Consider the following 15543-nt stretch of genomic DNA (forward strand, 5'->3'; position numbering starts at 1 on the left):
TGGTATGCAGGAGACCCAGAGTACTCAGTGAGTGTGCAAACAAGCGAGAAATTGAGCCAACAAACCAACTAGTGAAGGGATAAACCCACCACCTGACTGACTACACATTTAATCCAATTAACAGGCATTTATTGAGCATCTAGTGTGTGCCTAACACTGTATTAGGCCCTGAGGATACAGTAGGGACCAAGACAGCCAGGATCCCTGCCCTCCAGCAGCTTATCATCTACCTACCCCTGTAGTGCATAACAGGCCCAAGACAAGGGTGAGATGAGAGAGATGTGTCATGCAAGCGCAGGGTCAGATCTTATCTGTATTTATAATTTTGATGTTTTGTTCATCATGTGTCTTTTTCCATTAATGCTTTTTAAATATACTGCACCAAAATATTTTTCTCTGAATTTATGAGTTTTTTGGCACTCAAATTTTGTGCCTTAGGCGAGTGCCTCACTTGCCTCACCCTAGTTTTAGCGCTGGTGTAAAGCGATGCAGGAAAAGGTTTTGATTTTTGTTTTTTGTGAGGGTTTGTTTGTTTGTTTGTTTTGAGACTGGTTCTTGCTCTGTCACCCAGGCTAGAATGCAGTGGTGCAACCATAGCTCACTGCAGCCTCAACCTCCTGAGCTCAAGCAATGCTCCCACCTCAGCCTCTCAAGGAGCTGAGACTACAGGCATGCGCCACCATACCCAGCTAATTTTTAATTTTTTTACAGAGATGAGGTCTTACTATGTTGCCCAGGCTGGTCTCGAACTCCTGGGTTCAAGAGATCTTCCCACCTCGGCCTCCCAGAGTGCTGAGATTATAGATGTGAGCCACCACACCCAGCCCAGGAAAAAATTTGACCATTTATATGAATAGTCTATCTAGGAAATAGCTGATATGGTTCCCACAGATGTGTGTATCTCATCAGGGGCTGTTCAGTAGTTGCACATACCTCTGGGTGGCCATGGGGAATAATGGATTTGTAATGCTAACCAGCAAACAATGCCAAAGCCAGCAGCTCATATGGGTATTCTTGCCTGTGAGTTGTGGTTTCTGATCTCTCTGCAGGATAGACACTCAGTTTTGGTTGGACATGGTGGTGCATACCTGTCATCCCAGCTACCTGGGGGGTGCTGAGGTGGGAGGATCACTTGAGCCCGGGAGGTCAAGGCTGCAGTGAGCCATGATCCTGCCACTGCACTCCAGCCTGGGCAACAGAGCGAGACCCTGTCTCAAAACAAACAAACAAAAAAAAGACACTCAGTTGGGACTTTCTACTTTTTCATGCTTTTTTCACTGGTTGACTACATCTGCGTTTCTTCTGGGTGTTTCCACAGTAGCTGGGTGTTATTCCTGCTCAGTGGGTTGCCATGGCAGCCTTAGCTGTGAGTGAGTGACAAGGCAGAGGTTTCCATTTCCTTGGCTGGAATTAGCTGTTAAGCTCCCCATTAGCTGTTCCTTTTCCTGGTCCAGGGACACCTTGCAGTGCTCTGTTCCTTGACTGAGGCATCCTCTTACCTTAACTCCCCAGTGGGCAGAAAATCTTGGTTTTAATAGTTTGAGTTGGTGAGAATAGAGCAAAGACACAGAAGACGCTTGAGTTTGTTGGGGCTTTTGCTTTTGCTGTTAAGGATGGGGAGGAGGGGCCCTCTTGTCTGGGATGAATTGAAGGTAAAGGCAACAAAGAGAAGGAGAGTGAATGTGGATCCACTTCCGAGGGAGGATGTTGGGGAAAAAGATGGAGGTGGATTGGATAGTAGCCGGGGACCCAGAGGAAAATGAGAGGAAATGAGTTGTTTGGAAAGGGTCAGCCCTGGAAAAGTTCTGGCTTTCATGTTGGAAAAGCATTCCCCATATCCGCAGACGTTAGAGCCAGGAAACACACAGCTCTGGGGATCCCCAGAGGACCTTCAAAGAGATAACTCCAGCTGGGTGCTGTGGCTCACGCCTGTAATCCTAGCACTTTGGGAGGCTGAGGCAGGTGGATCACCTGAGGTCAGGAGTTCGAGACCAGCCTGGCCAACATGGCGAAACCCCATCGCTACTAAAAATATAAAAATTAGCCAGGCATGATGGCAGGTGCCTATAATCCCAGCTACTGGGGAGGCTAAGGCAGAAGAATCGCTTGAACCTGGGAGGTGGAGGTTGCAGTGAGCTGAGATCGCGCCACTTCACTCCAGCCTGGGCAAAAGAATGAAACTCCATTTCAAAAAAAAAAAAAAGAGAGATGCTCCCAGCTTGTGATAATTAGCCTTCCCCTCTTGCATCCTTCCCATAGCTTGGGCTGCCCTAACCAGCCACAAGGCCAGCCTGATCAAGTCACTCACCTTAACACAGCCCGTGGCTCCCCATGGTCTGTGTGGCTGTAGGAGCAGTGCCCTCCTTTCTGCCCCTTCTCCCCACCATGCCACCTCCACTGCCCATGTGCTTGGTGTCTCAGCCGCCATGCTCCTTGGTGACCCTTGCACTCACCATGATCTCCCACCCTGTGCTGTTTCCACATCCATGAATGTTCCTCCCTTGTCCCCTCTCTGCTCTGCCAGGACTCAGGAATGAGGTCTTCCCTCGACCCTGCTCATCCCCTGTGCTCTCTGGCTTCCCCATCGTACCATAACCTCCTCAAGGGCAAGGAACATGTGTTTTCTACCTCAGTATTGCTGACAGCAGCCCAACCCCTGACACAGAGTTGCAGAATAAAACAGGAGGCATCATGGTTACTTCCATTCAGAAAGCCACAAGCCCCAACACCAAAGGGACTTGGTCCTAAAATTCACATCCTCCTGCCCCACTGACCCCTGTCAGACCTTTGTGGAAGTTCTGTCCACGGAGTGCACATGTGGGTGTCTGAATCTTTGTGTATCATCCAGCTCCCTTTCTTGCCTGGCAGGTGCTGGATGTGTCTGGGGCAGACATGTTGGCCAAGTCAATTGCCAACTGCCAGGTGGAGCTTCTGGAAAACTGTGGGCACTCGGTAGTGATGGAGAGACCCAGGAAGACAGCCAAGCTCATAATCGACTTTTTAGCTTCTGTGCACAACACAGACAACAACAAGAAGCTGGACTGAGGCCCTGACTGCAGCCTGCATTCTGCACACAGCACCCGCTCCCATCCCCCAAGTCTGACGCGGCCACCACTCTCAGGGATCCTGCCCCAAATGCGGTCGGAGCGCCAGTGACCCTGAGGAAGCCAGTTCCTTATCCCTGGTATCCACGGTTCCCCAGAGCTTTGGGGACCACGCGAAAACCTCCAAGATATTTTTCACAAAATAGAAACTCATATGGAACAAAATAAGAAACCCTAGCCATGAAATGTACCACGAAGTCTTCAAGTTCATGTCACTGACAAGCTTATGCAAAGCAGCCACCTTGGACCGTAATTAAGTCAAGGACATTTTCTTTGAGACATTCCTTATAGTTGGAGACTCAAGATATTTTTGTTGCTTCAGGTGTATTCCCTTGCATGGGCAGTGGCTTTTATAGGAGCATTAGTCCTCATTTGCCGAACCCTGTTGTTTAGGTCTAATTTAAATTTTACATAGAGACCCATGTATGACTGCAGCCCATTGGCTGCAAGACCAGGGAGGAAAGTGGCAAGCTGTAGAAAATGTTTACATGCATGGAGGGGCATTGCTCCAGCCGCTGGAGCAGCAGGATACATGGGTGGGTGGTTCATTCAGTACCCATGAGTTAGGTATGTTCTGAGTGAACCCACAGCAGTCACAGAATGAGCACCTGGCAGGGTGGGTTTCCTAGGGATAATTTATTATTTTAAAAAATAGGCCTAATAAAGCAATAATGTTCTAGACATCTGTCTTAAGTAATCAGACTCAGGTTCCACACAGAAGCAACAACTCGTGGGCCTCGTTTTCTATTTCGGTGTGCTACTAAGAACCCTTGGATGTAACATACTAGTTTGTTAATGAATTCTGTGAATTCTGTGAAGAGTAATGTGATTAAAAATAAGTCTAAACAGCTGTAAAAGTGACCACAGTGACATGAAATAAATTTAATAAGTCTAGATCAGTAACATGCAGGTGGTTTCTGTTTCTGAACTCCTAATTAGGTACAATGTTGGCACATTTTCTGTTAACTTTAAAATGTGTGTGTGTGTTTTTTTTTTGAGATGGAGTCTCGCTCTGTTGCCCAGGCTGGAGTGCAGTGGCGCGATCTGGGCTCACTGCAAGCTCCGCCTCCCGGGTTCACGCCATTCTCCTGCCTCAGCCTCCCGAGTAGCTGGGACCACAGGCGCCCGTCACCTCGCCCAGCTAGTTTTTTGTATTTTTTTTAGTAGAGATGAGGTTTCACCATGTTAGCCAGGATGGTCTTGATCTCCTGACCTCGTGATCCACCCATCTCGGCCTCCCAAAGTGCTGGGATTACAGGCTTGAGCCACCGCGCCTGGCCTAAAATGTGTTTTTTAAGGTTGGGTGCAGTGGCTCACGCCTATAATCCCAGCACTTTGGGAGGCTGAGGCGGGTGGATCACCTGAGGTCAGGAGTTCGAGACCAGCCTGGTCAACATAGTGAAACCCCATCTCTACTAAAAAAAAAAAAATACAAAAAATTAGGTGCGACGGCAGGTGCCTGTATTCCCAGCTACTCTGGAGGCTGAGGCAGGAGAATCTCTTGAACCCGGGAGGCAGAGGTTGCCATGAGCCGAGATTGTGCCATTGCACTCCAGCCTGGGCAACAAGCGCAAAAGTCTATGTCAAAAAAAAAAAAAAAATCATTCACTGGAAATTGTATATCAAAAACAAAAGGCAAGAGTCATCAAACTATTCTTTTTGACTCTCTTCTATAGGATTTAGGAGCCCTAAACTCCCCAGGAGCTTCACTCTTTCCAATTTTTTTTTTTACAGAAAATCTACATCCAAGTCATTCTGGTAATAAGGTGAGATAAACTTTATAGTTTAAATTGGAATTCAGGACTGTGTTTGAATATTTTAGTTTACCAGAGAAGAATGGAACTTAGAGCTTAAAAACAAGAAGAAGATATGAGAATATGACATCAAGCTGGGATGCAGCTAAAGCACTGCTCCGAGGGAAATTTATAGGCTTCAAAACATATATTAGAAGGGAAGACGCTAGGTGGAGTAGCTCACACCTGTAGTTCCAACACCTTGGAAGGCCAAGGCAGGAGGATTGCTTGAGCCCAGGAGTTTGAGACCAGCCTGGGCAGCATGGCAAGACCTCGTCTCTTATAAAAGAAAAGAAAAGAAAAGAAAGAAAAAAGGAAAGAAAAATCAATAAATTAAGCTTCTATCTCAAGAAATGAGAAAGTAGTATCAAAGCCAGAGAAAAATAAAGGGAAATAATACAGACAAAACCAAAAATCAATGAAGTAGAAAAGAAAGTAGATATTAGACATTTTATTTGTTCCAATTTCCTATATTCACCAAGAATTCTGAGTATAGTGGGAGAGGGGTTCAGTGTTGGTGGGCCTAGGTGATGAGAGATGGTTTCCTCAGGGTCACTGAAGAAGCCCCAGACCTGGGATAAGCACCTCGGGTCAGAAACCATAGTGGATACAGGAATTCTTATGCTCTGGGTTGAATACCAGCTAAAGATGACATCAAAAGCAGTCCCTGAACTGTGCCCACCATGGGGTCATTCAGGCAGGGTGTGTGCCATCCATCCCAGCCCAGAAGGACAGTAGGCAGTTTCTGCAGCTGGACACAGCTTCCATCCCCTCTGCTGTCACCAGAAAGCACTTACTACAAATTGTGAGCAGAGGGTATGAAGGAGTCATTTTTAACGATAAGGTGGGTTTTCAGGTTCTTGCTTGGTTCTGCAATTCTGGCCACGCTCAGAAGAAAGACTCTTGTGTCTGAATTCCTGCCTCTGTGACTATAGCAAGCCTGCTGGTTACTGCCAGCTCTGAGTCCCCCATGCCACACCCCGCTGTGCTCTATGGTGTGTGCCTTTGATGACAGTCGGGAAGAAGAAAGTACTTATTCATCACAGCACCCCCTGAAAGACTGCCAGGAACTTGTGAAATAACAATGGAAAGCCCCAGGAATCACAGCTGCAGCTGGGCTCTCGATCCCACTGCCTGGAGTTGGGGCCTTCAGGGCTGCTGTGGGCAGACCCTTCTGGTCAGGTGTTGAAGAGGGACAAGCAACGGTGAGAACTCAGTTTGGAGTCAGTCTGGGCTCCTTGTCCTGGACAGAGGTAACAGTAGGAGTGATTGATGTAACAAATGCATCAAACTGATGAGACTGCCTGTGTAAGCCTGTATCTTCCATTTGAGCCCCAGTGAATATTCCCCATCCTGGGGAACCTTGTTGCTTTGCCCAGAGGAAATTCTCAGAACCTATGTCAGGCCAGGCTGGAGGACTAAACTTTGTAAGTATATGCCAGGGGCTATTCTAAGTGTTTTCACGCAGCCCTGTACGTATGACAGCATGCCAGTTTTACAGCAGAGGTACCGAGGCATGGAGCAGTGAAGAATCTTGCCCAAGGTCACATAGCTTATGAGGAAAGGGAAGCCTCTCAGTGTATAACTCAAGGTAATGTGTAAAAACAATGCTTTTACCTGTTCAGGCAGGAGCTCTCCCTCATAACTTACCAGTCCGCCTGGGGCTCCATTGGCTCACCTGGACCAGGCCAGTGTGTGGCAGCCTTAGCTGTAGATTGCTGGGGCCACACCTCCTGGCTTGAGCCCCCATTGAAGAAGGTGACCCAGTTGTTCATTTATCATAGTTAAGGACTTCCAACTGCCCAGCCTCCTGCTGGACAGGAAACAGAACTCACCTGGATTCCGACATCATTCTGCTAAGGACATACCCAGGGACAGCTTGCCCTCTCCACTCCAGCCTCTTTAATAACCAGGACTAGAGTGTCATCTACTTCGGAAGGGCTCATTCACCTTGCTGATACCCTCTCCCCGCCCCCAATACTGTGGAAATGAGTGTTGTTTGTTCCCAACAATATTCGGCTTTGGGAGAAGTCTCGGCTCAGTCTCGTTGCCTCTCTGGGGTCTGGCATGGAAAGCAGTCAAGAGATGTGGCCTGGCCGGACACAGTGGCTCACGCCTGTAATCCCAGAATTTTGGGAAGCTGAGGCAGCTAGATCACCTGAGGTTAGGAGTTTAAGACCAGCCTGGCCAACATGGCAAAACCCCTTCTTTACTAAAAATACAAAAAATTTGCCAGGCATGGTGGTGCACATCTGTAGTCCCAGCTACTGGGGAGGCTGAGGCACAAGAATTGCTTGAACCCGGGAGGCGGAGGTTGCAGTGAGTCAAGATTGCGCCACTGCACTCCAACCTGGGCAGCACAGCAAGACTCTGTCTCAAGAAAAGAAAAGAAAAAAAGAAAGACAAGAAAAAGAAAAAAAATATGTGGCTGCTCCTAGCTGCCACTTCAGAAGCCAGCCCTGAGGCTCTGCGGGGGTCTGCCCAGGCATCTGTTAGAGGGATTGCTTACTGGCCAGGGGCTATACCTGCCTTCAAACAAATTTGGGGTCTAATATTTATAGATAAATGCTGCATTTAGGCCGCCTTATTTACTTTCCAAGCCCTGGATATTGTTCTTAGGATCGTGGGTTGCTTAGGTAACTAACATTGTTCTAAAATGGTGGCTGTAGATTTTAACACGTGCAGGCCCCAGCCTTCTGCTTTGGAGGAGCTATCACCTTTCAGCTCTTCCAGCGTCACCCTTTTTTTTTTTTTTTTTTTTTGAAGCGGAGTCTCTCGCTCTGTCGCCCAGGCTGGAGTGCAGTGGTGTGTTCTCGGCTCACTGCAAGCTCCACCTCCTGGGTTCACGCCATTCTCCTGCCTCAGCCTCCCGAGTAGCTGGGACTACAAGCACCTGCCACCTCGCCCGGCTAATTTTTTGTATTTTTAGTAGAGATGGGGTTTCACCGTGTTAGCCAGGATGGTCTCCATCTCCTGACCTCGTGATCCGCCCACCTCGGCCTCCCAAAGTGCTGGGATTACAAGCATGAGCCACCGCACCTGGCCCAGCATCACCCTTTAACCACAGACTGGACCTTCTCATCAGCCTTTTCTCCCTCCCCAACCCCAAATTGGGTGCTGTTCTTACAATTTCTCCATTTCCTGAAAGGAGACAAAAAAGTAGAGGGTTTTTTTGGAGGGACGGGGCTGGTCACAGATAGGGCAGTGAAGATATCCTCAAATTACCTGCCAAGTGACAGTCCTGGGGCTGGCTCTTCTGGTGTCCCCAGCTGCCCCAGGGCTCTGGGGCCCAGTATTTGCTCCCTGGGGCTGGTACCAACCAGCGTGTGGACTTGGGGTTGCCTGTGCTGGCAGTGAGAGGAGAGTCTTGTGACCATCATCAGCCTAGTCTGGCAGAGGGAGAGGACAAGTGACTGCTCAGGTCTCCTTTCAGCAACAGGACAGTCCCTCTCTCTTGGCTCTTGGAGGAACCTTCCCTTCATTGGTTTCTGGATCTCTGGTCTTTAAATCCTCAAGGCAATGAACAGGCATCTGAGGCCACACCAGGAGCTGCAGCAGGGGGTGGAAGAAGGAAGGGTTTGTAGGGGCAGTAAGAGGGTAACAATTCCAATGACCAAAGGCCAAAGCTGGCTGGGTTGGGGGCAGGTGACTTCCTGAAGGACAACTGGAAAGGTGGCTGCCAAGACAGCCCCTCCCCAAAGCTCTCAGGCCAGACGTGATTCGAATTCAGAAGCGTTCCAACCTGGAAAGGTATCACAGTGTGTATTCCATGTATCATGTGATGCCCTCTGCAGGGTCTGGGGCCACCACACATGATCAAATAAATGCATTCATATTTCTGCAATGCAATGTATGTCTAGCCACAGTAAGTGGGACAAAAGCTGTAAGCCTCACCTTAGTTCAGATTAAGCATTGGCACTGGGTGAAGATATTTGGTTTCCAGATTCTCTTTTTTTTTTTTTTGATACGGAGTCTGGCTCTGTCACCCAGGCTAGAGTGCAGTGGCCGGATCTCAGCTCACTGCAAGCTCCGCCCCCCGGGTTTACGCCATTCTCCTGCCTCAGCCTCCCGAGTAGCTAGGACTACAGGCGCCCGCCGCCTCGCCCGGCTAGTTTTTTGTATTTTTTAGTAGAGATGGGGTTTCACCGTGTTCGCCAGGATGGTCTCGATCTCCTGACCTAGTGATCCGCCCGTCTCGGCCTCCCAAAGTGCTGGGATTACAGGCTTTAGGATTGCAGATAAGGGATGGGAGCCTGCTTTCCAGGTCCGGCTCTCCTGCCTTAGGGGTGGGCTGAGGAAGCATTTTTTTCTTCCAACGTGGAAGAAGCAGCATACAGATAGGTCCACAGCTCCCTCTTGTGCCTAACTATGTAAGTAACAGGTCCTGATTTTTATTTAATAATTATTAGTGTTACCAAAATGATGCTCTGTTGCTTTAAAAGAAATCAAACAAAAAGATTGCTTAAAAAAGGAGAGTCTCCTACACCCTCTACATAGCCCCACCCTTCCCCCATCAGTCAGTCCATTGGGGTTCCTGTGCATTTGCACACATACATACAGGTAAGCAGTGTAAAACTGGTTGGTTTTGTGGATTATTTTTTTTTAAATAACACAAATGGGGTGATGCTAGACATTACTGTTACCCACTCCTCCTCCTGCTATTTTCCCTGGAGCTCTTCTAGGTCCAAACCCACAGAGCCCCAGGTTCCTATAACAGGGATGCAGAGTGCTCCAGAGAAAGCCGGGTGCAAATCTCTTTGTAAGGACCTCTTTGAACCCCCAGGAGAGGAGCTCTGAATTTGAAGAAAGGATTTAAGGCCCCTCCAGAAACAGGCTGCTTCATTACATGAGTGGTTATCCCCTCTCCCAAAATCTCCCTTCCTGGGGCCCTGGAGCCATTTTTTAGGAGAGAGGTTTCTAAGATCACTTCCAAGGAAAGTTTCCTCCATCATTTAAATATAGTTCAGAAATGCTGGGTGAGACCAAGTCAAAAAGCATGGCTCCAGCTATAACCCGCAGACAAGCAGGGGAATGACTGAAGGAGAAAAGATGTCCTCCAGTAGCTGCTGGCAGAGGGATGGGTGCTGGGGCAGGGCCAGGCTGTCTCGCTGTTCCCTGGGTGATGGGGGTGGTTTTGATGGTCTAGGAAAGGGCTTCTAGTCTTCTTTTACCATTGTCTGGTGCACTGTCCCCAGTGTTCCTGCCCGAAAGGGGTGTACTTATGTCCTTCCCAGGTCTCCTTTACTGACTCCCGCATCCACCCCAACCTGCTGGGTTGGCTGCCGTGTTGAGCTACCCTCAGATGACTGGAGATGCCTGCAAGGCTATACCTGTTCTCCTCTCACGTCCAAGTGTTGCCAGATAAAATACGGTTTGCCCAGTTAAATGTTAATTTCAGATAAACAACAAATACATTTTTAGTATAAAGATGTCCCACTCATTATTTATCTGAAACTCAAATTTAACTGGGCATTCTGTATTTTTGCTTGTTTTTGCAGAGGAAAAAAAAAAAAGAAAGAAAAAACAGAGAGATGTGGCCCACAGCTCCCTCTTGTGCCTAACTATGTAAGTAGCAGGTCCTGATTTTTTATTTAATAATTAGTGTTACCAAAATGATGCTGTCACTTTAAAAGAAATCAAACAGTCGGGTGCAGTGGCTCACACCTAATCCCAGCACTTTGGAGGCTGAGGCAGGTGGATCACCTGAGGTCAGGAGTTCGAGACCAGCCTGGCCAACATGGTGAAACCCTGTCTCTACTGAAAATGCAAAATTAGGCCAGGCGCAGTGGCTCACGCCTGTAATCCCAAAATTTTGGGAGGCCGAGGCAGACAGATCATCTGAGGTTGGGAGTTCAAGACCAGCCTGACCAACATGGAGAAACCCTGTCTCTACTAAAAATACAAAATCAGCTACGCATGGTGGCACATGCATGTAATCCCAGCTACTCTGGAGGCTGAGGCGGGAGAATTACTTGAACCCAGGAGGTGGAGGTAGAAGTGAGCAGAGATCGGGCCATTGCACTCCAGTCTGGGCAAGAAGAGTGAAATTCTGACTCAGAACAAAACAAAACAAACAAATTAGCCGGGTGCAGTGGTGCATGCCTGTAATCCCAGTTACTTGGGAGGCTGAAGCAGGAGAATCGCTTGAACCTGGGAGGCGGAGGTTGCGGTGAGCCGAGATCGCACCATTGCACTCCAGCCTGGGCAACAAGAACGAAATTCTGTCTCAAAAAAAAAAAAAAAATCAAACAAAAAGATTGCTTAAAAAATGAGTCTCCTACACCCTCTGCACAGCCCCACCCTTCCCCTATCAGTCAGTCCACTGGGATTTCTGTGCATTTGCACACACACAAACGGGTAAGAACTCCTGGGCTCAAGCAATCCTCCTGCCTCAGCCTCCAAAAGCACTGTGATTACAGACATGAGCCACTGTGCCTGGCCTATCCTCTATTTTTATTTGCTAAATCTGGCAACCCTATAGGTGGCAGCCAATGACAGGAGGAATGTGAAGGCTTGGCCCCCTTGCCTCAAAGCCTGGAAGCTTCCTTAGTATCATTTATGCTCCAGGACTCCCTATGGGATCCAGCTGAGGCTAGACTCAGCAGAATCTGTTACCAAAACACCAGCAGTTGCGTCTAGGTCCTGCCGTTCACCAAAGAGAAAGCTAATCACTGAAACAATGAATATTGCCAGGGAAGAAGGCTTTCCTTGGGTGCTGCTGCTGTGGACATGGGAGATCAGTCTGAAATCCATCTCCCTGACTGACTAAAATTAGGAGTTTATACAGCGGAAATATAACTACATGCAGGAAAACAGGAATCAGGGAAGGATAAGGAAGGGGAGTTAGTCAACAGAAAGCAGGTCGTGGGAGACAGGCAATCGTGAAGGATGAAGGGTCTGGACTCATCCAAATGCAGTGATCTGGTGAGTTTCAGCTCCTTGATACTATCTGGGATGACTCATGGTTGGTTTACTGAGAAAGGAACTCAGATAAGACAAATGTAACTTTCTCAAATTTTAAGACTGAGAAGGTCAGTTTCACAGAGTGAGACCCTATCTCCAAAAAAAAGAAAAAAAGACTGAGGCAGCCTTGTGTGTTTTGATCTGGAGCAATTTTAGATATGTTGTCAAGAGGGAAAAGCCTATCATATTTTTCAGGGGACACTTAAGAAACTCATACTAGGCCGGGTGCAGTGACTCAAGCCTGTAATCCCAGCACTTTGGGAGGCCGAGGCGGGTGGATCACGAGGTCAGGAGATCGAGACCATCCTGGCTAACACGGTGAAACCCCGTCTCTACTAAAAATACAAAAAGAAATTAGCCGGGCGTGGTGGCGGGCACCTGTAGTCCCAGCTACTCCGGAGGCTGAGGCAGGAGAATGGCGTGAACTCGGGAGGCGGAGCTTGCAGTGAGCCGAGATCGCGCCACTGCACTCCAGTCTGGGCGACAGAGCGAGACTCCGTCTCAAAAAAAAAAAAAAAAAGAAACTCATACTAGTGGTTGCTCCTGGAGAGGGGAGAGGCCGACAGCGGAAGAGGTGGAAGTCACTTTTTAATATTTATCCATTTATGTCATTTGAAATGTATGCTGTAAGCCTACAGTACCTATTCAAAAAATAAAATTTAGTCACGGCGAGGCGGCTCACACCTGTAATCCCAGCATTTTGGGGAGGCCAACACAGAAGGATCGCTTGAGTCTAGGAGATCAAGACCAGCCTGAGGACATGGTGACACCCTGTTTCTATAGAAACATTAAAAATTAGCTGGGCATGGTGGCATGTACTTGTAGTCCCAGTTACTTGGGAGGCTGGGGTGGGAGGATTGGCTGAGCCTGGGAGGTTGAGGCTGCAGTGACCCATTATCACATTATTGTACTACAGTCTGGGTGACAGTGACACACTGTCCAAAAAAATTTTTTTTATATAAAATTTAGTTGAAAAACAAAGGTTTTTTTTGGTTTTGTTTTTTTGTTTTGTTTTGAGACAGAGTCTCACTCTGTCATCTCAGCTGGATTGCAGTGGCATGATCTCAGCTCACTGCAGCCTCTGCCTCCTGGGCTCAAGCAATTCTTCTGCCTCAGCCTCCTGAGTAGGGTGCATACCACCACACCCAGCTAATTTTTGTATTTTTAATAGAGACAGGGTTTCGCCACGTTGGCCAGGCTGGTCTTGAACTCCTGACCTCAGGTGTTCCGCTTGCCTCGGCCTCCTAAAGTGCTGGATTACAGGCCTGAGTCACCACACAAAAAAACAAAAGGTTTTTGTCTTTATCATTCAAAGGTGTCTCTTTTATCCTCCACTCTGAATTAATAAGACAGCATGAGAGAATTCAGGCAACTGGGAAGACACTGCATTTTCAGCATTTGTTGCAGCAGGGTGATAATTATCTATTGTTCCTTGAAGTTCAAAATGCAGGAACTGCTCTGGTTTTCCTGGGCTGCCTGGCAGGATACGTTTGCCAGGCAGCTGGCTTACAGGAACCCTCTCATATTACTGAGGGTTTCCTGGGGTGCCAGACACTTTATACCATCAACTCTTTTTCCCTCAACTCTGTGAGGTAGCTGCTAATAATCTCTCCATGTGACAGATGAGGGAGGTAGGTAAGTGGCAGAGGATGAATTTGAAGCAAGTTCTGGCGGCTTCTGAAATCAAGCTGCTTTGAGAAAGAAAATGCCAGGTTCTGTGGGGTCTGTGTTTGCTTTCTCCACCTCTTCCCACATCTGGAACAAGCCCTGTCTCCTCTGAAGGAAGAAGAAAGTAGGAACCACAGAACTGGAGAGCATGGCCAAGGTCAAGGACTGAAGCTGCTGGAAACAACACAGTGGGATTTTGAGAAAAGAATTGAGGAAGGAGATCCCCGCTGACTCAACTGTCCTGTGCAAGGCAACCCTTTGCCCCCCAACCCAAGCAAAACCAGCCTATCCATTTATGAACAAATGCCTTCAGTAAATAGATGTTAGGTCACCATTGGGTACCAGGAACTGGGATGCAGTGGTGAGCAACACAGACAAGGCTCCATCCTTTTGGGGCTTACACTAAAGCTTTCCTTCCCACTGCAGCCCCTCAATTGGTGGTAATACAGTGCAGTGTGTAGAGCACTGGCTAGAATCAGACAGCCCATGCCACTGCTAACTGTGATCTTGAGCAAATAACTTAGCCTCTCTGTGCCTCAGTTTCTTTTTCTGTTGCCAGGCTGGAGTGCAGTGGTGTGATCTCGGCTTACCGCAACCTCTGCCTCCCAGGTTCAAGCCATTTTCCTGCTTCAGCCTTCTGAGTAACTGGGATTACAGGTGTGCACCACCGTGCCCGGCTAATTTTTGTATTTTTAGTAGAGATGGGGGTCTCACCATGTTGGCCAGGCTGGTCTTGAACTCCTGGCCTCAAGTGATCTGCCCACCTCGGCCTCCCAAAGTGCCGGAATTACAGGCATGAGCCACTGCCAGGCCTGCGCCTCAGTTTCTACCTCTGAAATGTAATGATCATAGTAATAGCCATCTCAGGATTGTGTGAGGGTTCCACGAGACAACATATGTAAAATATTTTGCATAGTGCCTAGCACAAAGTCTTTACTTTGTGGGTCTTTTCAGGACCGCCTAGGTAGAACACATACCATGTGCTGGGAGTCACAAGGGACACTGAGAGTGGGTACTATCTTTGGGGAGTGCTTGACATAGGAGATATTGAGGAGAGGAGATGCTAGATATAAATTTGTAGGCTGGGCATGGTGGCTCACGTCTGTAATCCCAGCACTTTTGCAAGGCAAGGTGGGTGGATTGCTGAGGTCAGGAGTTTGAGACCTGCTTGGCCAACATGGCGAAACCCCGTCTCTACTAAAAATACAAAAATTAGGCCAGGCTTGGTGGCTCACGCCTGTAATCCCAACACTTTGGGAGGCCGAGGTGGGCGGATCACGAGGTCCAAGAGATCAAGACCATCCTGGCTAACATGGTGAAACCTCGTCTCTACTAAAAATACAAAAATTAGCTGGGCATGGTGGTGTATGCCTGTAGTCCCAGCTACTTGGGAGGCTGAGGCAGAAGAATCACTTGAAGGGAGGCGGAGGTTGCAGTGAGCCGAGATCGCGCCACTGCACTCCAGCCTGGCGACAGAGCAAGACTCCATCTCAATAAATAAATAAATTATAATATAATAAAAAAAATTCTGTAGAATGACTCGGGTGCAGTTCCTCACGTCTGTAATCCAGCACTTTGGGAGGCCAAAGTGGGCAGATCACTTGAGGCCAGGAGTTTGAGACCAGCCTGGCCAACATGGTGAAACCCCGTCTCTACTAAAAATACAAAAATTAGCCAGGCATGGTGGAGCATACCTGTAGTCCCAGCTACTCAGGAGGCTGAGGTGGAAGAATCGCTTGAGTCCTAGAGGTGGAGGTTGCAGTGAGCCAGATTGCGCCAATGCACTCCAGCCTGGGCGACAGAGTGAAACTGTCTCAAAAAAAAAACAAAAGGCCGGGCGCGGTGGCTCAAGCCTGTAATCCCAGCACTTTGGGAGGCCGAGACGGGCGGATCACGAGGTCAGGAGATCGAGACCATCCTGGCTAACACGGTGAAACCCCGTCTCTACTAAAAAATACAAAAAACTAGCCGGGCGCGGTGGCGGGCGCCTGTAGTCCCAACTACTCGGGAGGCTG

General features: G+C 48.3%; 1 protein-coding gene across 3 annotated transcripts in view; it reads left to right on the forward strand.

The window, feature by feature from the left end:
• Positions 1-4007, forward strand: part of LOC105482849 (abhydrolase domain containing 6, acylglycerol lipase) — a 55605-nt gene extending 51598 nt beyond the window's left edge. For all 3 annotated transcript variants that reach the window (XM_071091973.1, XM_011743221.3, XM_011743228.3), the window contains one exon: positions 2869-4007. In XM_071091973.1, the coding sequence (XP_070948074.1) occupies positions 2869-3045 (177 nt within the window). In that variant the 3' untranslated portion in view covers positions 3046-4007. The remainder of the gene's footprint in view (positions 1-2868) is intronic.
• Positions 4008-15543: the final 11536 nt, after the last annotated feature.

Source organism: Macaca nemestrina, chromosome 2 (assembly GCF_043159975.1).
Source record: "Macaca nemestrina isolate mMacNem1 chromosome 2, mMacNem.hap1, whole genome shotgun sequence".
Lineage (NCBI taxonomy): Eukaryota > Metazoa > Chordata > Mammalia > Primates > Cercopithecidae > Macaca > Macaca nemestrina.